The 26425-nt window shown below is 40.4% G+C and overlaps 1 protein-coding gene across 9 annotated transcripts in view; it reads right to left on the bottom strand.

Moving 5' to 3' along the window:
* Nucleotides 1-26425, bottom strand: part of LOC140200515 (long-chain-fatty-acid--CoA ligase 6-like) — a 94000-nt gene that overhangs the window by 48106 nt on the left and 19469 nt on the right. For 7 of the 9 annotated variants that reach the window (XR_011886647.1, XM_072263969.1, XM_072263975.1 and 4 more), the window contains 6 exons: nucleotides 16587-16807; nucleotides 12116-12230; nucleotides 10712-10776; nucleotides 9417-9518; nucleotides 9179-9278; nucleotides 7291-7469 (listed from right to left, as the gene is read on the bottom strand). Coding sequence is in view for 8 of the 9 variants with exons in the window: in XM_072263969.1 (XP_072120070.1) it covers nucleotides 7291-7469; nucleotides 9179-9278; nucleotides 9417-9518; nucleotides 10712-10776; nucleotides 12116-12230; nucleotides 16587-16807 (782 nt within the window). In the remaining variant the exon portion in view is untranslated. Of the gene's footprint in view, nucleotides 1-7290; nucleotides 7470-9178; nucleotides 9279-9416; nucleotides 9519-10711; nucleotides 10777-12115; nucleotides 12231-16586; nucleotides 16808-18468; nucleotides 18655-26425 lie in introns of all 9 variants that reach the window. The other 2 variants (XM_072263974.1, XM_072263973.1) reach the window with 1 other exon arrangement.

Here is a 26425-nt window from a genome sequence, read left to right on the forward strand (position 1 = left end):
ACCCCACTTGGGAGTACTGTGTACAGTTCTGGTCACTTCACTACAAGAAGGATGTGGATAATATAGAGAGAGTGCAGAGGAGATTTACAAGGCTGCTGTCTGGATTGGAGAGTGTGCCTTATGAGAATAGGTTGAGTGAACTTGGTCTTTTCTCCTTGGAGTGATGGAGGATGAGAGGTCACCTGATAGCGATGTATAAGATGATGAGAAGCATTGATCGTGTGGATAGCCAGAGGCTTTTTCCCAGGGCTGAAATGGCTAACATGAGGGGGCATAGTTTTAAGGTTGTTTGGAAGTAGATACAGACAGGATGTCAGGGGTAAATTTTTCCACACAGAAAGTGGTGGATGCGTGGAATGCACCGCTGGGGACTGGGGTGGAGCTGGATACAATAGGGTCTTTTAAGAGCCTCTTAGGTAGATACATGGAGCTTAGAAAAATAGAGGGCTATGTGGTAGAGTAATTCTAGGTAGTTTCAAGAGTAGGTTACATGGCCAGCACAACATTGTGGGCTGAGGGGCCTGCAAAGTGCTGAAGATTTCTATGTTCTATGTTCTAGGTTCTTATTCTTGATTGGTCAGGGCATGAAGGGATTCAGGGTGAAGGCAGGAGATTGGGGCTGAGAGGAAAATTGGATCAGCCATGTTAAAATGGTGGAGCAGAGTCAATGGGCCATGTGACCTAATTCTGTTCTTATACCTTATGGTCTTATGGCCTTATGGTATCTCTTCATGCCCTGACCAATCAAGAATCTATCAACCCACAGGTTAAATATACATAAGGACTTGGCCTCCACAGTTGCCTATGACAAAAAATTCCACAGATTCACTACTCTATGGCTAAAAAAATTATTGCTCATTGTTCTAAAGGGACACCCCTCTATACTGAGGCTCTGTCCTCAACTGTTAGACTTTCCCACCAAAGGAAACATCCTCTTTACATCTATTCTGTCAAGGCCTTTCAGTATTTGATAGGTTTCAATGAGGTCACCCCTCATTCTTCTGAATTCCAGTGAATACAGGCCTAGACCCATCAAACACTCTTCATATGACAGGCTATTCAATCCTGGAATCATTTTCATGAACATCTTTGAACATTCTCCCTTTTCAGCACATCGTTTCTAAGATAAGGGGCCCAAACCTGCTCACAATACTCCAAGTGAGGCCTCACCAGTGCTTTATAAAGTCTCAACATGACAAATTTGCTATTATATTCTAATGATATGATGATGATGATGATGGCTGGTTCTTTACTTGTGAAGATCAGGAGGGAAGAATAGTCTTCAGGAGCGATGGCACGATTGTTGGTGACTGTAAAGGCCGATTCTGGATCTGCAGTCTCTGAAACAGTACAGACACAGGAAGAAATAGGATGAGAAAGCTTGGGTACTAGGGTCCTTCCTGCGTCTCTTTATCTTGCCTCTATTGTGTTTTTTTTTGTGGGGGGGGGGGATTGTATACTGCATAAGCCAAAGGAACAAAATGTGGTCCAACAATAAGGTGAGGTGTTAGAGGATCATGAGAGAAAAGGACTGCTGTGCAGCTAGTCTTGGCCTGGACTGCTCTGGAAGTCACTATCATTGTGAACTTGGTCATTTAGTTGATTATCACAGGTACCAAGGTTTTTGTGCCACTCCAGCTTGCATACCGTCCACACAGATCAATTCTTGACTTCCAGTCAAGATGGCACCAGCAAATAATGATTCCTTGGGCGACAAATTTCAGATAGTCCGTGGAACTACTTATTTCACTTTTTCTATGTCTTCTACACCTTCTTTTTATCTTAAATGTGTTTTCGGAGTTGTTGAAGCCTGTGATGTACAGTTTGGAGATTGATTGAATGATCTAGTGCTCTGCTGTCTCCGTGAAAATTCCAGGAGTGGAGCGCGAGGACAAGCTACCTCGAGGAGAAGAAGCTCAGAGACCATGATCGGGGCCATGATCAACTCCATTTCTCGCCAATGAAAACGCTGAGGAAGATTGAAACATCAAGGCGAATGCAGAGGAGAGTGAGTGGTCAAGCAGCCACTCTCCTCGGAAGCCTGCTGTGTTCGATGGTTATTCTCCTTCATGCTGTTGGAGGATGTTATTGAAATTCTGAGATTTATGGGTTGGACTGTTGATTGTAGTTCAGACTAACTGTAGTTCATATTGGGCTCCTTCAGTTTTCTGTGTTTTCGACCACTCCTTCTTGTTGCCAATTGGCATGTTGGGGTTTGATGTCTTTTCTTCCGTTTTCAGGCCAGAGAATATATTTCGCTATCTGTACTTTCCCTCATATAACCTTCGAAAACCTTTAAACCCAAATGCAAAGTTTTTGAATAATCTTTTATCCAACGCAGTTGTTTGAATAGATGTAAATGTTGCCATTTATTAGTTTGTGGTTTACCTCTGCATGGTGAAATCAAATGAAAGTCCATACACTCCGAGTCATTTTCAGGAAAAACTAGTATTAAGTATTATCATGTTTAAGCTACTTGAGGTAAGTCTTCTTTAACTTGAATACTTACCTCATCTACATGACTCTCTTCAACAATTCAAAATTCCTCCCTCCTCAATCACAACATCCACCCAAACATAAATTTCACAAGATCACAAGACAAAGGAGCAGAAGTAGGCCATTCGGCCCATCGAGTCTGCTCCGCAGCTCCCCCATGAGCTAAGCTATTCACCCATCTAGTTCCAATTTCCGGCTTTTTCACCATATCCCTCGATACCCTGACTAATTAGATACCAGTCAATCTCCTCCTTAAACACCCTCAATGATCGGGCCTCCACAGCTGTATGTGGCAATGAATTCCACAAATCCACGACCCTCTGGCTAAAAAACTTTCTCCTCATCTCTGTTTTAACTGGGTACCCTCTATTTCTAAGACTATGGCCTCTTGTCCTGGACTCACCCACCAAGGGAAACAACCTTTCCACATCTACTCTGTCCAACCTTTTCAACATCCGAAATGTTTCTATGAGATTCCCTCTCATTCTTCTATACTCTAATGAATACAGTCCAAGAGCCGACAAATGCTCCTCATATGTTAGCCCCTGCATTCCAAGAATCATCCTCGTAAATCTTCTCTGAACTCTCTCCAACATCAGTACATCCCTTCTAAGGTAGGGGGCCCAAAACTGCACACAGTATTCCAAATGAGGTCTCACTAATGCATCATAGAGCCTCATCAACACCTCCTTACTCTTATACACTATTCCTCTTGAAATGAATGCCAACATAGCATTCGCTTTCCTTACTGCCAATCCAACTTGGTGGTCAACTTTTAGGGTATCCTGCACGAGGACCCCCAAGTTCCTTTGCACTTCCGATTTTTGAATTTTCTCCCCATCTAAATAATAATCTGCCCGATTATTTCTTCTTCCAAAATGTACAACCGTACATTTGTCAACGTTGTATCTCATCTGCCATTTCTTTGCCCACTCTCCCAATCTGACTAAGTCTCTTTGCAACCTTTCCGTTTCTTCAACATTTCCTGCTCCTCCACCTATCTTGGTGTCATCCGCAAACTTACCCACAAAACCATTTAATCCATAATCCAAATCATCGATATACATCATAAAAAGAAGCGGCCCCAACACCGACTCCTGCGGAATGCCACTAGTAACTGGCAACCAATCAGAATAGGATCCCTTTATTCCCACCCTTTGCTTTCTGCCTATCAGCCAATGCTCCACCCATTTCAATATCTTTCCTATAATTCCATGGGCTCTCATCTTATTAAGCAGCCTCATATGCGGCACCTTATCGAAGGCCTTTTGAAAATCCAAATACACAACATCCACAGCCTCTCCCTTGTCAATCTTATTCAAGATTACCTCAAAAAATTCCAATAGGTTGGTGAGGCAGGATCTTCCCTTCATGAAACCATGCTGGCTTCGGCCTATCTTGTCATGCACCTCGAGGTATTTCATAATCTCGTCCTTGAGGATTGACTGCAATATCTTTCCAACTACTGATGTCAGACTAATAGGTCTGTAATTTTCTTTTTGCTGCCTCCTTCCTTTCTTAAATAGTGGAACTACATTTGTGACCTTCCAGTCCTCCGGAACCATGCCAGAGTCTATTGATTCCTGGAAGATCATTTCCAATGCTTCCACAATCTCCAAAGCCACCTCCTTCAGAACCCTTGGGTGCACCTCATCCGGACTGGGAGACTTATCTATTCCTAGTCCACTTAGCTTCCCAAGCAATTTCTCTCTAGTAATCTTGACTGTACCTAATTCTATTCCCTAATACTACTGGCTATCAGGTATATTGCTCATGTCTTCCACTGTGAAGACTGATGCAAAATACTCATTCAGTTCCTCTGCCAGCTCTTTGTTATCCATTATAATTTCTCCAGCATCATTTTCAATCGGTCTCGTATCTACCCTTGTCACTCTTTTACTCTTCATATATTTAAAAAAACTCTTAGTATCCTTTTTTATGTTAGTTGCCAACTTCCTTTCATAATTCATCTTTTCTTTCCTAATGACTTTCTTAGTTTCTTTCTGTAAGTTTTTAAAAGTCTTCCAGTCCTCATTTTCCTCACTAATTTTTGCTTCCTTGTACGCCGTTTCTTTTGCTTTTATTTTTGCCTTAACCTCTCTTGTTAGCCACATTTGTGCCATTTTTCCATTCATGATTTTCTTTTTTCTTGGAATATATTTTTCCTGCATTTTCCTAATTTCTTGTAGGAATTTCATCCAAATCTGCTCTGCCATCCCTCCATTTAGCTTACTTTTCCAATCGACTTGGGCCAGTTCCTCTCTCATAACACTGTAATTTCCCCTGTTCCACTGAAATATCGATACATCTGATACCAGCTTCTCCTTTTCAGATTTGAAACTGAATTTAATCATATTATGATCACTACTTCCAAGGGGTTCCATTACCTCCAGCTCCCTAATCGCCTCAGGTTCGTTACACAGCACCCAATCCAAAACAGCCGGTCCCCTGGTGGGCTTATGGACAAGCTGCTCCAAAAAGCCATCCTGTAGGCATTCTACAAACTCCCTCTCCTGAGATCCATTACCATCCTGACTTTCCCAATCCACTTTCATATTAAAATCCCCCGTAATTATCTTGACATTTTCCTTCTGACATGCTTTTTCTATTTCCAGCTGCAACTTGTAGTCCACATCCCGGCTGCTGTTTGGAGGCCTGTATATAACTGCTATTAGTGTCTTTTTACCCTTGCCATTTCTTAACTCGACCCATAAGGATTCTACCTCTTCTGATCCTATGTCCCTTCTTTCTATTGATTTGATATCGTTACTTACCATCAGGGCCACGCCGCCCCATTTACCTACCTTCCTATCTTTCCTGTACACTGTGTATCCTGGGATATTCAGCTCCCAATCACATCCATCATTTAGCCATGACTCGATGATGGCCACAATGTCATATCTTTTAACCTGCAGCTGTGCAGCAAGGTCATTCACTTTATTTCTAATGCTGCGTGTATTTAAGTACAGTACACTTAGATCAGTATCTGCTGCCGATTTTGCTATATTTCTATTTTGCAGCAATTTATCCTGTGTATTCACCGGCCTGTCCTTCTTGCCATCTTTGCTGCACAGTATTTTTGACTTATTTCTATTTTCCTCTTCCTCGACCCTAACACCTTGGTTTCCTTCCCCTTGCCAACTTAGTTTAAACCTCCCTAACAGCTATATTAAACAATCCCACCAGGATATTAGTACCTTTTGGGTTCAGGTGTAATCCATCTTTTTTGTATAAGTCATTCCTTCCCCAAAATAGATCCCAATGATTCAAGAATTTGAAGCCCTGCCCCCTGCACCAGTTACTTAGCCACACATTCATCCGCTTAATTCTGCTATTCTTACCATCACTAGTGCGCAGTTCAGGCAGCAATCCTGATATTATTACTCTGGAGGTCCGGCTTTTCAATTTTCTTCCTAGCTCCCAGTAATCTTTCTTCAGGACCTCCTGTCTTTTTCTGTCTATGTCATTGGTACCAACATGTACCAAGACTTCCGGCTGTTCACCTTCTCTCCTCAGAATACTCTGAACTCGATCTGAGACATCCCGTACCTTGGCACCAGAGGCAACACACCATCCGGGTATCCTTGTCCGGCTCGCAGAATCTCTTGTCCGTCCCCCTTGCGATGGAATCCCCTATAACTACCGTATTTCTTCTTGCTCTCTTGATTTCGGCACTGGGCAGAATGCCAGAGTCTCGTTCACTGTGGTCCTCCTCTGTCAGGTCTGCCTCTTCAACAGTATCCAAAACGATATATTGATTTCTGAGCGGGACTGTCACAGGGGTGCTATCCACTACCCCTCTATAGGTAGTATCTATCACCTCCTCACTTTCCCTAATTAGCCAAAGGTCATCAATTTCCATCTCCAGCTTCTTTACACAGTCCTTCAGGAACCTCATCTCAGTGCACCTGGTGCAGATGTAATCCCTGGGGAGGCTGGGAGTCTCCCAGGGTCCCCACATCTGGCACTCCAAGCACAACACTAATCCTAGATGCATACCTCTAATGCTACTGTTTGTACGAAATACCAAAAAACTGTAACTTACTCCGTAACTATGAGACTCAATGGTCACAGGAAGCCTCTTCTTGTCTCCGCCGAAGCCTGTTGAGCCAAAGCCCTTTCACTCTGCACCCTCTCACTCCGCAGCCTGCTCCGATCCTGCCCGCTGGATATGGCGGTTTTCTTTTTAAACTGTTCGCGCTCAACTGGCTGACGTCATGCGCCTGCACAGTCTGGCCTCTCTCCTACTCTGAGAAATAAAATGTCTTCTCGCTGGAAATCCTTAGCCTCTTACCACTGTCTTCTTGATCCGAAGAGAAAAAGTCAGCAAGATTTGCCAGCAAGTCTCACCTCCATTCCTGTTCGTTATCCTGATCCTTATCGGCCTTCCATATGCAAATATCACTCTTCCCAATGTTATTGTCACCTTCCACTAATCATGACTGTTCCTCAGGTGAACTAGCCCTTGATGCCCTGGTCACCTTCCCTGTCCCAAATTTCTGTTTCCACCCACCCCAGTTTCATTTCCCTTGAAGTTGAACCTGGAATCCAGAACTTAGGCACAATGGTGGACTGTGCAGGGAACAGCCTGATAGTTTATGGCAAAAGCCACAGCACAAGGTGCTTCAAGCCCTGAGAATATTTCAGTGAAGGAAAAAACAATCAGAAATAGGCTTTCTTTCTATACTGTGACAAATCATCCCAACTTCATCAGGAATTTTCATGGGTGTAACAATTACAATCCATGGCATACTTGTCTAAGAACAGCTTTGATCATTTGCATCAATCACATACCTCTACTTCCTGAAGGGCCAGAATATTTACTCCACAGTCATTTCCCATCTCTACCAAGTCTGCCTCAAATGGATCCATTAGGATAACAATCGTCAGGCCTGGCGTCTCTTTTCTCTCCACGTTCTTCAGAAGAGTCCTTGCTTTTTCCACATTGTCACAGATAACTGTTGATATCTCAGCTTAAAAAGGAGTGCATGTATTTAGTGGCACATTGTGTTTCAGGAGAAATTATAGATTCCAAAGCTACAAGCAAGTATAGAAGCTTGGTAAAATCTTCTTCACGCGTCCCCCGCCCCCCCCCCCCCACCCTCTCTGTCACACTTTAAGAGGAAAATGAAACACATTAGTCACAGGGAAGGCTCCATTTACAGCATGCATTTGGAAGTAGAAGTGTTTAGGAAGAGGCAAATTCATAACATGGAATTCAGGAAACCCATTTCAGATATCACTTAAATCTAACCAGTGAAATTACAGCACTGTGTAGCAAGATGGCACTTTGTGTGGTGTTTACTAAAATAATTAGCAAGTCATTCTTAGATTTCAAATATAGCCAATGACGTAGTTTCATTATTAATTATTTATATACTTAAAAACCAAATATTACTTTCATGAAATGATGAGGACATGACCTGCACAATTTAATGAAAACTTCTTTGGAACAAGTTTTTCAAGTAGACAGAAGATCCATGCAATTTTTTTCAGCATGAAAATATCATGTGATCACGGTGCAATGCTATAATTTACTTCACTGTGTCAATTGTTAGCTTCAGTGAAGAATGCTCGCCAAATATATTTTCATGCATGGTGAAATAAAATGATTTTCATGTAGACTTTACCTTCTAAAAAAAGAAAAATACAAGAAAAATGTTTACAAATTATTCTTGTGCCAATGAAAAATATATTGAAAATGCAACAGAACCCTGCAGCCCATCAGGTGTGAATAAAGACATTTTTATCAATGATTGGGCTCTGGAAGAATAGCATTCAAGCAGAGAAACTTGGGAAATAAAATCTGGCTTTGGCAGAATTGGAAAGCATCAGGATTCCCAGTCCATTTAACACCTGTCTAGTGCTGGCTATGAATCCACATTCAGTTTTATTCCCATCATCTGTTTTTTACCTCCTTCCTTTTCCCACCATTAAGAATGGCACAAAATCAATATTAAAGTGGTGAATTACATCCTAGATCTGTTCCGGTCAATGGAAAGAATGGAATTATATCAATTTAAGGATGCCCTAAAGAAAGAGTGTGCAAAAACTAAGGATTATAATAGGACAGAATCTACAAAATATTTGCCAATGAACTGCTAAAGAGAGGGTTCCAAGATAGCGGAGCGATAACTTTTATAGTTTGGTCCTATAAACCAAGTTTCAACAAATCACATAATTCACTAGTGTTCTGACATTTGATAATTCAAAAGATATGAATAAATGCAAGATCCCATGAAGCCATCTTTGTCCCATTTGGGGTAAGATTATGCACACTTTCAGACTTCTTATAATTCTTCCCATAAAACAAGCAGCAAATTGTAGTTTACGATTTATAACATATTAACATGTTCCATCGTTATTGAGAACTTTTTTGTGGAAAACTGTTTTCCAAAGCAATCTGTTTATAGTGATTCATTTAAAACAAATATTTGATTATTTATTTTCATTGTATGAATAGGATACAATTTTTACATTTAATTGTTTTTCCATGAGTGTGAAGCTATTTGTCTTTCAAAGAAATATCTACTGCACATTCTGCAGGAAAATAGTTTAAAACTCAGAAAATTGTTACTTCAAACCCCTTAAAGTCAAGGATCCTTTGATTTCACCTTTTTTTTATTGGCATTTAAGTTGAATAAACAATGTATAGTTTTAAGAAAGGTGTTGTTTTTTTTACCTGTGTTAATAATGTAGCGAATGGCTTCGGGTCCGAGAGTGTCATAAAGTGGCACTACCACCATGGAGTAGGTATAGCATGCCAGCTCAGCAATAATCCACTGGTGAGAAGTTGCAATTATAAAAACACAAAAATAAACAACAAAAAGAAACAAAACTTCATGCATACAAATAAACATCAAAATAAGTTTCTTTTTAACAGAAGTACCACAGAATACTGGCTGAAATAATTTTCTCACCTCAGGCCTGTTTTGAGCAAATACACCTATGAATTGGTCTGGTGATGATCTGCAATTTTTTTGGAGGAGTCCAGATCCCAAATCCATGGCTCTGTTGGTAACCTGTGAGGAAAATAATATTGCTGTTGTCGTAGATTCAGACCAAAGAAAACCGTTTAAACAGTGTTGCCCTATACTATATATGGCCTTTTATGGAATGTTACTTTTCCATCTGATAACACTTCCAAGCATAAATGATATGATCTCCATGTGTATAGGAGTTCAGTGTTATAGTCATTGGGAGTTAGCATGACCCTTTAGCTGTAGGTGCTCATATTGATCATCAAGCACCTATATACACAAATCCGACCCATAACCTGTTTTATTTTTCTATGTTCTCATCAACTTCTTCAGTTCTACAATTCATCTACATGTGGGACAGCACAGTGGTGCAGCAGTTAGTGCGATGTTTTACAGTGCTGGCTGTAAGATTGTGGTTCAATTCCCACCGCTGTTGGAAGTTTTTATGTTCTTCCCATAGCCACGTGGGTTTTGTCTGGGCGCTCGGCTTTCCTCCCACATTCCAAAGATGTGTGGTTAGGGTCAGGGAGTTGTGGACATGTGACGTTGGCACTGGAAGTGCGGTGACATTTGCAGGCTGCCAATACAATCTTTGCTGACTTGATTTGGCGCAAATGTTAATTTTCACTGTATGTTTTGATGTACATGTGACAAATAAAGCAAATCTTTAAGGGCAACTCACAACACAACCCACACATTTTTGCAATGTAGGCTGAAGCTGGAATATGTAGGGGAAACCCACAGGGTCACAGGGAGAATATGCCATCTCCAGAAAAGGATCACTGTAGTTTAGGCAATAGCTCAATTGGCTGTGGTACCCCAAAAGTGTTGTTGAAAATGTGTAGCTTCAATGCCATTGAAAAATCAATATCAGTACTATTTTTACTTCACTTTAGCACTCTGCAAATGAATATGCACAATAGACAAATTATTATTTCCATGTAGTCTTAACATATGGAAATGTGCAATTAGAAGTATGTACCTCATCTGGCCCAGTGGGTTTGCTTTGTCATTGAGCAAGAAAATGGCTGATTTATTTCAGCACCATTTTCCAGTGCTTTCTGAAACCACATCAGTTCCTTTGATATCTTTGAAACTGTATTTTGAATGACTCAATGATCACACCTCCACAGCCCACGAGCATCGTTGAAATCAAGAAACTAATTAGACTATTACATGCCACTGAGTGAAAAGACTAGATATCTTTCAGAAGACTCCTTCAAATGTTGTCTTACCTCTTTATAAGAAAGCCATTGATAGGGGCATTTTGGTTTTCTGAATCCTAAACAAGGACCATCACCTAAACAGAGAAGAAATGCTCAAATGTTTTATATTTCTAAATGCAAGCTGATCTTCTGAGATGAACCTCATGGCAAATCAAAGATTTAATTGTTAAATCAAGGAGGAATAGAAGGTAAAATGACATTGATAAAAATACTTTCTAGTTAAGTCACTATGCTACTATGGTCACTGGCCATAAAGTTTGGGACTTGTGCCAATGTTATGTGAGCACTTCATTCACTGGATAGATTTCAATACCGTTACCAAAGTGCACATACTCTATACTAACATGAATCAGCTCAGCATATCTGGTGAGGGCTTTGGTAAGTGTCACACATCTGTCCGCTCAAATATGCAGAGTAGACATCTGTAAGTATCAACTAGGTTAACTGGAGGGGTGCAGAGTGTCTTTGAATTCATGTGTCTCATTGTGCAAGGGCATGTGTCAATCTGGGGTTTACTACCATTGACAGCGATTCATTACCATCATTACCTAGCTGGTGCTCGATGTATGATATATGATCAATGCCTAAAACCATGGTGACAATCATGAAGGTTTTATGCTACAGCCTTCCACACTTGAGTCATTGTAATAAACCATGACTCTGACGCGCAACCAACGTATACAAGCAACTGCACACAAAAAAAATCAAAAAATGGAAGAAGGTTAGACATTGGCATTCTCAGACAAGAATTATGCTATTTGCTCAAGATGACCTGATGCTTGACAAAGACAGATTTAAGATTTCTGGTAGTTTTAATGAGAGGCCAGACGTACACAGAGCAACTGTGGAGGAGGAGGCAGAGAGCAGAAGACCAGGATGGTGGCAGGATGGGTAGAGAGATAAAGGAGGAAGAGGAAGAAAGCTAGTAACCTGGACAGCTTCCTCTGAACAATTCTTTCCACCGTGGTACCAATAAAAATAAATCCATCTGCTCTTAGAACTTCTCTATGGCGAAGATCATGGCTTTCACATCATCACATTGCAATTGTAAGAAGGACACAAATTTGAGAGGACAGCTAAATGATCAAACCCAACGTCTTTAAAGAGTGTGGGGAAAAGGTGAAAAAAAGGAACAAAAATTAAGGGAAGGGATATTATGTGAGGTGGAATAAGAGTGAAGGAACTGGTTGTGATGTGATCCAAGGAGTGGAACTATGTTTAAATACAACTCTGCTGAACATAAATGCAATAATTGAAACCTGATGTTGTTCTGAAGAACTGAGCATCTTTGGATCATTTCATCTGAATTTTATTTGATGCATTATTATTAATAATTAAATATCAGCCTTCTAATGTCTAGAAACAATTCTTCCACATTCTAAATGAAATATAGTCTGAAAGTTAGAAACATGCCTGATATATACAATCCACGTTGATATACTTCATACATGGTCTTCGCATCATCATGATAGTGGGTCATTAGCTTGGGGCTGTCACCTAAGACAGACCTGCGAGCTTGTTCAGAACCCTATGAAACAAAGCAATATACTGCATTAGTATAAACATGCAGAAGCAATCTTTGTAAAGCTGAATTATAAGAAATAACTTTAAATTACGTGTCAGTTTCACACCATCTTGGATTAGGTTATAGTTCAAATCAACAGTTCATTTGAAACAAATGCCATCCAACAGGAAGGGAAATATAATATCTGATGAATTATTATCCTCAATGCCATGAGAGTTGATTCTCTATTGTTTCAGTCCCATTTAAAGCTGATGGTTTGATACTGACAACATCCAGTTTTTTTGTGAAATACTGATACGCAACCTAACAGGTTTAAAGACCAATGCCTCTCTACAAGTTGACAAGCTGTCTATTTGCAATGTTGGCACAAAATATAAATTATATATCCTTATCTGATCACTGTGTAAATACATCTATCGATGCTTCTGGACACATCTTCAGTGATGTTCCTGGAATCATCAGGTGTTTCGGGTCTTTCAACATCATACAACCTCCTACGGGTGACCCAGCCAGGGCTGATCAGACCCCAGCTTGTGTCAGGGTGGCTAGCTACTTATGACTCCATGGCTCCCCTCTTTTGAGCCACAGCCATCTTGAGGCCCTGTCTGCCGCATCGGTGGTACTGCGGATGGCTCTACCACCGATGCGGCAGAGAGGGCCTCAAGATGGCTGTGGCTCAAAAGAGGGCAGCCATGGAGTCATAAGTAGCTAGCCATCTGGACACAAGCTGGGGTCTGATCAGGTTGTATGGAGGAGGTTGTATGATGTTGAAAGACCCGAAACACCCGATGATTCCAGGAACACCACTGAAGATGTGTCCAGAAGCATCAATAGATGTATTTACACAGTGATCAGATAAGGATATATAATTTATATTTTGTGATCATATGTACTTCCTTCTTAAGTAAGTACTGCAGCTTGTTCTTTGTTGGGTTACCAGGAATGGATTTTTTGGAATATGATAATGAATTAGCAATTTGGATAGTTTTACTGAGATGAAGAAGAACTGTCTTCTGTCAAGCTGAAGCAAGAAAGAAACTAACACATCTTTTCTTTATAAATGGTTATCTCTTTCTTCCTCATGTTTTCCCCTTAATATCAGAGGGTATTTCTTTCTCTGTCCTTTCTTCAGAACTCTGCTTAAGATGAAGAACCAAACATAACTTTGCACTTATTTCATTTCTTTTCTTTAGTGGCTGCAGCATTTATCACAGTAGTTTCCACAAACAAAAATGAATTTTATATTAAGTAATATGCATACATCTATTTATTTTAGAACAGAGTAATTGCAATGAAAGTTAAGTTGTATAAAGAAAATTAAACTTCAAAACGGGTCTCTGAATTTCTTTTTGAAATAATATCACCTCCTCGCTGACAATCCACAAAGGCACACCTCAAAGATGCAGGCTTAGCCCACTTATATGACTAGGCACAGCTGAAAAGTTGTCTATAAATTCACCGATGACACAACTGTGGTTGGCAGAATCTCAGGTGGGTATGAGGTGGCATGCAGGAGTGTGAGAGATTGGCTGGTTAAGTGGTGTTATGACAACAACCTTGCACTCAGTATCAGATGACTAAGTAGTTGATTGTGGACTTCAGGAAGGGAATGTTGCAGGAACATATACCAGTCCTCATTGAGGGGTCAGCAGTGGAAAGGGTGAGCAGTTCCAAGTTCCTTGGTGTCAACACCTCTGAAGATCTAGCCTGGGTCCAACAAAGATGGTACCACTGTGGCTATATTTCATAAGGAGTTTGAGGAGTTTTCATATGTCAGCAAATAACACAGCAAATTTCAACAGATGTACAGTGGGGGGCATTCTGACTGGTTGTATCACCATCTGGTATGAAGGGCAGAAGACCAGAAAAAAACTACAAAAGGTTGTAAATTCTGTCAGCTTCAATGTGATTGAGGACATCTTGAAAAGACGATGCCTTAAAAAGTTGCCATCCATCATTAAGGACCCTCACCACCCAGGGCATGCCATCTTCTCATTATTACTACTGGAGAGGAGGTACGGGAGTCTGATGACCCACACTCAACATTTTAAAAACAGCTTCTTTCCCTCCACCATCACATTTCTGACCATGACCATGATTGTTCTTGGCAAATTTTCCTACAGAAGTGATTTGCCATTGCTTTCAAAAGACAGGTGACTCAAGCCTTTATCAATACTCTTCAGAGTTTGTCTGCCTGGTGTCAGTGATTGCATAACCAGGACTTGTGATACACACCAGCTGCTGATACGATCATCCCCCACCTGCTCCCACGGCTTCATGTGACCCCGATTAGTGGGGCTGTGTTACACCTTGCCATAGAGTAATTCATAGTATACTTTATGTTTTACACTGTACTGCTGTCATAGAATAACAAATTTCATGACATATGTCAGTGATAATAAACCTGATTTTTCTGTACCCCAAATATATCAAAGGTGATTTATGTGAGGACTACCATCAGTCACTTGAATCATTCTTAATTCACTATCACAGTTCTTTTGTTTTGTCTCATCACAATTTTCCATTTTCATCTTTTTCTCACCTTCTCCTTATCTTTTCTACTTCTTCTGCATGGTCTTTGTGGAAATTAACATGAGCAGCTCTACTGTAACGATTGTGTACTTCGAGATAACCTTGAATTTGAACTGCATTTGCATTGATTCACAAATCAAAAGCACTGACAGTGCATATAGTCAAGTTTCAAATGGAAAGAGATTATGGCAATTTAGAATCTGCTGGTACACCACCTTTACGGTTACAGAATGGATTTTTACCTAAGCTAAACTGGGGATTTCCAGGAAGATGAAAACTCAAGTTATTCAACAATTAGAACGTTCCAATGTTACATGGAAATGCGGAGCACATAAGTGGAGGAGCAGTTTTCTAATTTTTGAAGTTAAAGAACTTCCTTCAAACAGAAGTGAAAGTTTGCCTGTCTCCATACTCAGGTTATCTGAGAGTGCTCCATATCAGCACATGGAATGTGAGTAGGAAATGCTCCACACCTCCAACCTCAGTGATCTTTATTATAACAAAGAACACTAGTGTGATAGTGCTGGCCAAAAAGAAAAGAAATGTTAATGCTTTTGCTTTCTCATCAACCTAGTTCACCGTCAGAATATGAAAGAAAAAATAGATAAACTAAAACTACATTTTCAGCTGTTGCAGTATTAATCTGACTGGAGAGGCAAAAGACATAATCTCTATCTACCACCAGGAACAAGAGCAACTGTGGCATTCCAATATCCCCATTTTCAGTTTTCCTTCCTGACTCATCAATACAACTCTCCAATACCTAAGGAATGATTATTTATTTATCTATTAAGAGGTACTGCACGGAAGAGGCCCCTCCTTCCCTTCAAGCTGCGCTGCCCAGTAACCCCAACAACACTGATTTAATCCTAACTTAATCATGCGACAATTTACAATGACTAGAAAACCCACCCATTCCAAATGTGATATAAATGATAATTCTTGATAATTACTACAAAAATAATAATAATTAATAACATTGAAGTAACATTGTGCAAATTATTGTAAATCCATAGTGACACAGACTAGTTAGTTCTGGGTTTGTCGATTTGCATAATCCTCTATTTGCTGAAATTTTTACCTTAGCTTCCGTTTTTGTAAGAAATGCTAGGCATTATCCATGCATTTTCCCCAGGTCAAAGAAAAAAACGTCAAAATTATTGACATGCGACACAAAAAGAAGAGCTGTAGTCTTACAAGTCCAGTGACTTGAGGTCACACCTAACTTCCTGTGTATCAATGTGACATCTAGTCCTTGTAATCATGTTTGATTGCTATGAGTAAAATGACTTTAAATAGTTGAGTAGTGGTCAGAGGAATTTGATGGGTTAAAGAGCCTATTTTTGTGTAGTATGTTGTTTTAGCACAATTAGCAGCAAACTGTGAAACTAATGAAACTTTAAATGTATCATTTGCTTGAACCATAGTTAATTTGTCACAAGATATTGGAAGCAAATGTCAAATAATTACAACCATGACCAGAGATTTTATCAGTTTTTAAAAATATTTTTAATAACTGCTGGTGTATTGATGCTTTATCACAAATCTTATTATATCACAAAGGTTAATACAGAACAGAGATAATTTGCTAGAATTAACTTATTCTATTATGATCACTCTTGTGGGAGCTAATGCGAATGAATTCAAGATCATTACAGTACTCTGAGGGCTAATCAAAAAACTGCATTAATCCAAAATGCACTTAGATCCATATCTGCATAAATGCTGGGACATCAAGCTGTTATGTCAGGTTAAAATCTAATAAAGGGTAAATTAGTGTCATATAACATGTTTTATTCATGTCATGCAGCCATAGACTGGACTTACCTCAATTTCCATGGACTGTTGTGAAAGATCACAAGGAGGCTTCAGGGCTTTGGGTCTGGTCGCTAGCCAATATGCTATAATAGCTGCGAATGAAGCAATTCCCACTAGAGCTGGAGGAGGGAGTGCGCGGAAGAAGTGGCCTAATTCATCTAATTCCAGTAGCCATAGCCTCCTCAGGACTTCCTTTATGTGCATCTTCTCAACCAGAAAGCTAAGAAATCCTGTCTCAGAAGTGGAAAAATAAATCAGTGACACCGCCTTCCAAAATGTTATTGCGGCAACAGTGAAGCTAAGACTGTGAAGAAAGACGAAAGTGAACTATATTGCTCAAGACATTCAGTATCGTTTAGTATAATAATGTAATATTCTGTTTCAGCCATGCACTGAAAGAATTGTTTGTTCTTTCAGTATGTATCAATTAAAGTCAAAAGGCAAAAGACACTGACATCAGAACACAGATAACCATTGAACTAAACATTGGGTAGCCACTTTAAAAACGAACTTTCTCAATTAATTGTTGTATATATTTCATAATGATTTTATTTTTATTTTATTTCGAGATACAGTGTGGAACAGACCCTTTTGGCACTTTGTGCTGTGCCTCCAGCAACACACAGATTTCACCCTAACCTAATCACAGGACAAATTACCTACTAACTGGTATGTCTTTGGACTGTGGAGAGAACAGACAAACTCCATACAGAGGACACTGGGATTGAACTCAAATGCTGATGCCCCATGCTGTAATAGTGTTGGACTAAACGCTCTGCCAACATGGCAACAATTATACTCAGCAGAGTAAATTATACTCAGTAGATTAAAAAAAAGCAGCCTTACTTCCCTCCCTCCAGGCAGTTATCCCTGCAAATGGGACAAGAGTTACGGCTGCCCCTACACCTCCTCCATCACCACCATTCAGACCCCAAACAGTCATTCCAGGTGGGGCAACACTTCACCTGCGAGTCTGTTAGGGTCACCTGCTGTATCTGGTGCTCCCTGTGAGGCAGAATCAGGGCGGCCTTCTCTACATCGGTGAGACCTGACATAGACAGGGCGACTCCTTTGTCGAGCACCTTTGCTCCATCTGCCACAAAAGGTGGGATTTCCCAGTCGCCATCTATTTCAACTTGGCATTCCGTTCCCAGTCCAACATGTCATTCAGTGCATTGGTCCATGTTTGTGCAAAGTAATCCTGGCAAACTCAAAACTGGACATTGATGAGTAGGTGATTAGTGTGCAAGTGTTGCTTGATAGCATCATTGATGATGGCTTCCATCACTTTGTTAATGATTGAGGTAATTCATAGTGCCATTAGCAACACACAAGAAATGGTGGGGGTTCTCAGTAGGTCAGGCAGCATCTGTGGAGGGAATGATAGTCGACATTTCAGACCAACACTCTCTGAGACTGAAGGTTTAAATGAATAGTGCCAAGACTGGGCAATGGTGGCATGTGTAAGGCTGGATCAGTACAGAGAAGGGCTTCCTTCAATGAATGATAGATAATTAATTGACTTGCATATCAGCTATCCTCCATTCAGAAGACCTGCTTGTCCTGGGAGTGTCCAACAACAGATAGTCCTATTGCAATGTGAACCAAGTTCTTCCACTATGTGCTAATAGGACTAACACATACAAAATGTTGGAGGAACTCAAAAGGTCAAGCAGCATCTACGGAAAGGAATAAACAGCCAACATTTTGGGTTAAGGCCTGATATGAAGGGTTCTTGGCCCTAAATTTTGACTGTTTAGTCCTTTTCATAGATGCAGCCTGACCTGCTGAGTTCCCCCAGTATCTTGAATGTGTAATTCTGGGTTTCCAGCATCCGCAGAATCTCTTGTGCATGGGAAATTTTATTATCCTTATATACAATATTACTCACATGGAAAATATTTTGGGGCACAAGGGTGTCTTACAGTTGGAAGTAACCTGTTGAACTTCTGAAGAAAATAGGGTAACATGGTGCCAGTGACCACTGACTGGGGTTTGATTCCTGCTGCTGTCTGTAAGGAGTTCGTATGCTCTCCCTGGGACCACATGAGTTTTGTCCAGGTGATCCGGTTTCCTCCTGCATTGCAAAAGAGTACGGTTAGGGTTAGGGTACCCTACAGTGTGGGTAAGTGAGCTGCGGCCATGTTAGGTTGATGCTGGAAGTGTGCCGACACATGTGGGTCACCCAGCACATCGCAAACAAAGACACAAGCCTTGCAGTTCAATGTATGTTTTGATATTTCAATATTCATGTGACAAATAAAGCCAATCTTTAAATAGCAATCTGAGGAAAAATACCTTTCAGTCAGTACTTTACAATGAAGTTCCCAGCACGTTCTTAAATTTTTCAAATCTTAAAACATATGCTGCCAGTTAACATTGGTATACAATGTTTCAAACTGTTTTATCTGGGCCAAGGTTCACTTATCTTGGCGAATATGCCTTAATGGCTCACCAACAAGGATCCTATTGTATTTGAGATACAATGTGCCACTTCACAGCAGTATGCAAGTAGCCTTGAAATCATTTCTAGCACCTTTTACTGTGTGCTTTCATGTAGGAAACGTGCAAAGCTGCATATTCAGCATATTAGTTAACAAGTACACAGCTAATCTTTCCTCACATTTCTTTGAACAAATTGAATACATTAGTAATATCAAGCTCAGTTTTGAGAAAATTGAAGAAATAAATTATACATGGAAGAGATCTCCTTAATTATCACAGGATTATTTTATATAAGAACAAAGAGTCTTTGGTGAATTAAAGATTTCACAAATTATGTAAAACATATCCAAATATCCTAGTTCTAGAAAGCTATGGAATATAGTGTCAGGAAGTGTATGGTCATGCACATTTGTAGAAGAAATAAAAGCATAGACTATTTTCTAAATGGAGAGAAAATTCAAAAACCTGAGGTGCAAAGAGACTCATGCAGGATTCCCTAAAGGTTAATTTGCAAGATGAGTCAGCAGTGAGGAAAGCAAATGCAATGTTCATGTTCATTTTGAGAGGACTAGAATATAAACACAAGGATATAATGTTAAGGTTTTATAAGGCATAGGTAAGGTCTCACTTGGAGTCTTGTGAGTAGTTTTGGGCCCTTATCCAAGAAAGGTTGTGCTGACATTGGAGAAGGTTTGGAGGATGTTTATGAGAATTATTCTGGAATGAAAGGGTTTCCAAATGAAGATCGATTGATTGTCCTTGGCCTGTACTCACTGGAAATCAGAAGGATGAGGGGTGATCTCATTGAAACCATTGAATGTTGAAAGCCCTCGATAGAGTGTATGTGGAGAGGGTGTTTCCTATGGTGGGGTAGGACCTGAGGGCACAGCCTCAGAATAGAGGGGGATCCATTTAGAACAAAGATGAGGAACAATTTCTTTAGCCAGAGGTGGTAAATCAGGAAACATCTGCCTGAGGCAGCTGTGGAAACAAGCCACTGGGTATGTTTAAGGCAGAGGTTGTTAGGTTCTCGAATAGTCAGGGCATGAAGGGATGTGGGGCAAAGGCAGGAGGCTGGGACTGAGAGGGAAATGGATCAGCCATGATGAAATGGTGCAGCAGACTCGATGGGCCAAATGGTCTAATTCTGCTCCTATATCTTCTGGTCTATGCTGTTGTATTATAGATGTCATGCAAAATACTGTAGAGCTAAATTTAATACCTCAGTACCATCAGTCATTTAACAACAAAGAAAAAACATCTGGCCTCCAAATAAGGGAAAACAAAATTTCACTTTTCAAAAGCATATGATTCAAGATTGTTTATTGTCATTTCCAGTACACAAGTCTAAAGGAGAATGAAATAATTTTTACTCTAGATCCAATGCAGCACAAAAAAGCACACTAAATAAAGAACATGATAATAAATATAAATACACAGTATATAAATAGATTGATTATATGTCCACAAAGCCATGTGAGGCACAGGAGTGTCTGTCACGAGGCGCCTTTTACAGGAAATGATGAGGTAGTGTTGGTTGGGGGGGGGTGCGTTAGTGATGGAGGTGTTAATTAACTTTACTGCTCGAGAACAGAAACTATTTTTGTGTCTTGTGGTCCTGGGTGGATGCTATGTAACCTCCTCTCTGATGGCTGTGAGACATACAGTCCTGAAGCAGAGTTTACGGTATCTTTCATGATGTTGCTGGCATTTTTCCGATACCTATCTGTATATCTGGATACAGTGGAGAAACAACTAAAAATTATGAAGAAATGGTTTGATACTAACAAGTTATCACTGAGTCTAAGCAAAACTAAATTCATAATATTTGGAAACCATGTACCAAATTCATATAGTAAACTTAGAATAAATGATGTTGAAATTGATAAGGTATCTGAAACAAAATTTTTAGGAGTGGTAATAGATAATAAATTAAACTGGAAACCACATATAAATTATGTCAAAGCAAAAATGTCAAAATCTATTGCAATAATGTACAAGGCGCAAGATTTCTTAAATCAGGAATCTTTGTATAAATTATACTGTTCACTTATAGTCCCATACATGACTTACTGTGTGGAGGTATGGGGAAATACATACAAAACAAATACAAACTCAATTTTTCTACTCCAAAAGAAAGTCATACGAATTGTAAATAAGACAAGTTATGAACCAATCCACTATTTATTCAACTAAACACTTCAAAATTCAGAGATTTCGTAGATTTTAAAATAATACAAGTTATGTATAAAGTAAAAAATGGACAGCTACCACAAAGTATCCAAAGGTTGTTTAAATGAGAGAAAGTCAACATGATTTGAGAGGAATTTGTATATTTCAAAAACAAAGGATAAGAACAAATGTAGAAAATCATTGTATTTCAGTCAGAGGGGTGAATCTATAGAACAGTTGTAGTGAGAATTTAAAAACACGCACCACACTTAACAAATTTAAAAAAATATTTTAAAATAATTTAATGAACAAATATAATATATAATTTAAAATGAATGGGAGTAATGTAAATAAATGATACTTGGAATTGGATTTTGTGTTAAAAGATTATGAATTTTTTTTTTTTGACGTGATGATTGACGCCAAATATGTTGTTGTATAAGTAAGAGGGGTAGGCGTAATAAGCTGTAGATTCAGCCTACACCCTTTCAGTCTGTTTTAAAGAGTATCTATTTTTTTTTGTTGTAATTTTGTCTTATGAAATCATTGTTGAAAATGATGCTTTTTTTTATGTTTGTACTGACTGAAATAAATTTCATTCATTCATTCATATCACCTTGGTATGTGGATGGTATTTTAATAAATAAGATTCAGAAATAGCTTAGCACTGCGAGTTCAGAGGAGCTACTGCCCTTGGCTTGAGAGTATAAGAACATTTGGCCCCATTTCTCTAGGAGATGTTGGATTTCACAATGGGACAGAGAGTTCAAAAGTCGGGACATTCTGTGCACCACAGTTCCCAAGGAGACGTTGGATTGCGCATAATTAGGCACTTGGCAGGGGCCAATAAAAATAAGTTAGTTTTAAGCTGATCAGACATTGCGTGAGTGGCCAGTGTTAGGGGGGAGGTCAGGCTTTGGCTGATAGAAGCTTTGGTGAGGAGAGACAAAGGCTGAAGGTAGACTTTTAAAAACTTAGTTTTTCTTTCTTTTCGCACAATTAGAGTAGTGGGTATGCCAGAAGGACAGTGGAATGCTCTTCTTGCGAATGGGGAAGGCAGGGAGACCTCCAGTGTCTCTGACAACCATACCTGCAAGAAGTGCATCCAGCTGCAGCTTCATTCAGATTGTGTTCAGGAACTGCAGCTGCAACTGGATGAACTCCAGACAATTTTGGAGGCTGAGGACATAGAGAGAGGTAGATACAGCCAAGGTGCAGAACACAGGTAACTGAGTGACCGTAAAGCAGGAGGAAAGGAGATAGGTGGCCAGTGCAGAGTACCCCTACGGCTATTCCCCTCAACAACAGGTGTACCGCTTTGGACGCTGTTGGGAAGGGTGGCCACAGCTGTCAGGTCTCAGGCGCTGAGTGTGGCTCGGTGGCTCAGAAGGGAAGGACGGTAGAAGAGGCGAGCTGTAGTGATAGGACATTCATTGGTTAGGGGAACAGAAAGGAGGTTCTGTGGACGAGAATGAGATTTCTGGATGGCATGTTGCATCTCAGGCGCCAAGGTCCGGGACATCTTGGATCAAGTCCATAGCATTCTTAAGTGGGAGGGTGAGCAGCTAGAGGTAGTGGTCCACATCGGTAAAAATAACATGGCTAGAAAGGGTGAGGAGGTACAACAAAGTGAGTTCAGGGAGTTAGGTGCTAAGTTAAAGGACAGGATCTCCAGGATTACTGTAATTGCAGGAATACTATACACGCCCAGTGTTACTGAGGCCAGAAATGGGAAGATCACACAGTTTAATGTGTGGCTGAGGAGATGGTGCAGGAAGGAGGTCTTCAGAGTTTTGGATCATTGGGCTCTCTTTCAGGGAAGGTGGGGCCTGTACAGGTGGAAAGTTTTGCTAGTGCTCCACAGCGGTGGTGTGTGTGTGTGTGTGTGTGTGTGTGTGTGTGTGTGTGTGTGTGTGTGTGTGTGTGTTGGGGGGGGGAGGGCGTTATATTTAAACTAGAGTTGCAGGGGGATGAGAACCAGAGAGTCAGAGCAGACAGTGGAACGGTTGTGGGAAAAGATGATGTTAAGCCTACATAGAAAGAGAGGAATCAAAAGATTGAGCATGGTGGGACTAATGTTCTGAGTTGTGTATATTTCAATGCCGGGAGCATTGCAGAAAAGGCGAATGACCTTAGAGCATGGACCACTATATCAGCACGTTACAGCCGTTAGAGAGAGACTTGCTTGCAGGAGGAGCAGAAATGAAGCCAGTTAACCTGATTTCAGTGGTTGGGAAGATGTTGGAGTCCATTAATATGAATGAAGTTTCAGAGTACTTGGAGGCACATGATAAAAGCATGGTTTCGTTAAGGGAAAATCTTGCCTGATAAATCTGTTGGAATTCTTTAAGGAAAAATCAAGCAGGATAGACAAAGAAGAGTCAGTGGATATTGTTAACTTGGATTTCCGGAAGCCCTTTGACAAGGTGCCACACATGAGGCTGCTTAACAAGATAAGAGTCCATGGTATTACAGCAATGGGAGAGTCTAGGAACAGAGGGCAGAACATCAGAATAGAAGGACGTCCATTTAGAACAGAGATGAAGAGGAATTTCTTTAGGCAGAGGGTAGTGAATCTATGGAATATATTGCCACAGATGGCTGTGGACACCAAGACACTGAGTATATTTAAAGCAGACGTTGACAGGTTCTTGATAAGTGAGTCCATCAAAGGTTACGGGGAGAAGGTGGGCATATAGAACATAGAGGAGGCAGAAGAATGGGGTTGAGAGGGATAACAAATCAGCCATGATGAAATGGCAGAGCAGACACAATGGGCTGAATGGCCTAGTTCTGTTCCTATGTTTTATGGTTTTATGGACTGGCATGTCAATGTTTCAGGATTCTGTTGTTTTAGATGTTTCAGAGCGGAAGGGACTAAAGGGGGAGGGGTGGCATTACTAGTCAATAAAAATGTCACAGCAGTGCAGACTGGAGAGTCTGTCTACTGAGGCTATATGGTTGGAACTGAGGAATAAGAAAGGGATGACCTTATCAATGGCATGATGTAATAGATCCCCTAACAGTCAGTGGGATTGAAAGGAACAAATTTGCAGAGAGATCGCAGACTGTTGTAAGAAACATAAGATTGTGATAGCAGGTGATTTTAACTTTCCACATATTGATTGGAACTTCCATACTGTAAAAGGGCTAGATGGGATAGAGTTTGTCAAATGTGCGGAGGTAAGTTTCCCTAATCAGTACATTGGAGCCCCAAATAGAAAATGTGCGATTTTAAATCTCCTATTAGGGGATGAGACAGGGTAGGTGACAGAAGTTTATGTAAGAGAACACTTTGCATTTCGTGATTATAATTCCATTTGTTTCAAGATAATTATGGAGAAGGATAGGCCTGGTCCTTGGATTGAAATTCTAAACTGGAGGAAGGCCAATTTTGATGGGATCGGAAAGGATCTGTCAAGTGCAGATTGAGATGGGTTGTTTTCTGGCAAAGGTGTACTTGGTAAGTGGAAGGACTTCAAAAGTGAAATTTTGAGAGTACAGAGTTTGTATTTTCTGGTCAGAATAAAAGACAGGGATAACCGATTTAGGGAACCTTGGCTTTAATGAGATGTTGAGGCCGTAGTTAAGTAAAAAGGAGATGCATAGCAGGTATAGGCAGGAAGGAGCAAATGAGGTACTTGAGGAAAATAAGAAATGCAAGAGAGCACTTATGAAGGAAATCAGGAGGTCTTAAAGAAGGCATGAGGTTGCTCTAACATTGTGAAGGAAAATCCCAAGGGTTTCCACTGATACATTAAGATCAAAAGGGTAGTATGTGACAAAATTGGTCCTCTGGAAGATCAGAGAGGTCACTTATGCACAGAGCCAAAAGAAATGGGTTTGATATTAACTGTATTTTCTGCAACTTCATGGACTCAGAGTCAACAGAAGTGAGACAAAGCTCAGTGGGTTCGTGAACTGTTTACAGATTACAGAAGAGGACGTGTTTGCTGTCTTGAAGCAAATTGAGGCAAATCCTGAAGGCCTGACGAAGTGTTCCCTTGGACCTTGTGGGAGGCAAGTGCAGAAAATGCAGGGGCCCTAGCAGAGATGTTTAAAATATCCTTAGCCACAGGTGACGTGTCAGAGGATTTTGTTGTTCTGTTGTTGAAGAAATGCTCTAAAAATAAGACAGGAAATTATAGGCTGTGAGCCTGACATCAGTAAATTATTGGAAGATATTCTAAGGGACCAGATATATATAGGGACTGATTATGGATAGTCAAAAGAACTTGTCTAACCAATCTTGCAGAGTTTGTCGAGGAAGGTCCAAGGAAAGGCACGGTAGTGAATATAGCGCTCCATGTAGATGTGTTCAATGGTGGGAGGGCTTTACCCGTGATGGTTTGGGCCATATCTACTACATTTTGTAGAATTTTCCATTCAAGGACAAGGTCTTGAAGCTTACTGATTAGAATTGAGGGATGGTAGTGTTGAATGATGAGCTGTAATCAATAAAGAGCATCTTGATAGAAGTATATTTGCTGCTTAGATGTTCCAGGGTTGCATAAGGAGCCAATTTAACAGCATCTGCTGAGGATCAGTTGTGCTGGTAGGCAAATTGGACTGGAGCCAAGTTTTTTCTCAAGCAGGAGTTGATATGTTCCCTCATCAACCTCTCAAAGCAATTCATCATGGTGCTGCTGGACAATAGTCATTGAGGCAGGTTACCACGTTCTTCTTAGGCACTAATATATTTTAAGCCTGCTTGAAGAAGGTGGGAACCTCAGCCTACAATTGTGAGAAGTTAAAGATATTGGTTCACATGCCAGCCAGTTGATCAGCCCAGTCGTTAATACTTGACCAGGTACTCTATCTGGGCCAGGTGCTTTCTGTGGGTTCACCCTCTTGAAAGATGCTCTCACATTGGCCTCAGAGACTGAAATCACAGGGTCAAAGGAGGCTATGATAGTCTATGGTCTCTTCATGTTTTGATGGTCAAAACAAGCATAGAAGGAATTGAGCTCATCTGGAAACGAAGCCCCGCTGTCGCCTATGTCACTTGATTTTACTTTGTAAGAGGTAATAGCGTTCATGCCCTGCCACAGCTCTCAAGCATTCTTCATTGATTCAAGTTTGGTCTGGAATTACCACTTGGCCCATGCGATGGCTTTCTGGAGATTGTACCTTGACCTCTTGTATCTTATTTGGTCTCCAGACCTGAATGCCATTGATCTGGCCCTCTGCAGGTTCATCTGGTGCTTCAGGTTGTGGAAGACCGAATGATT

This window comes from Mobula birostris, chromosome 7 (assembly GCF_030028105.1).
Source record: "Mobula birostris isolate sMobBir1 chromosome 7, sMobBir1.hap1, whole genome shotgun sequence".
In the NCBI taxonomy this organism is placed as follows: domain Eukaryota; kingdom Metazoa; phylum Chordata; class Chondrichthyes; order Myliobatiformes; family Myliobatidae; genus Mobula; species Mobula birostris.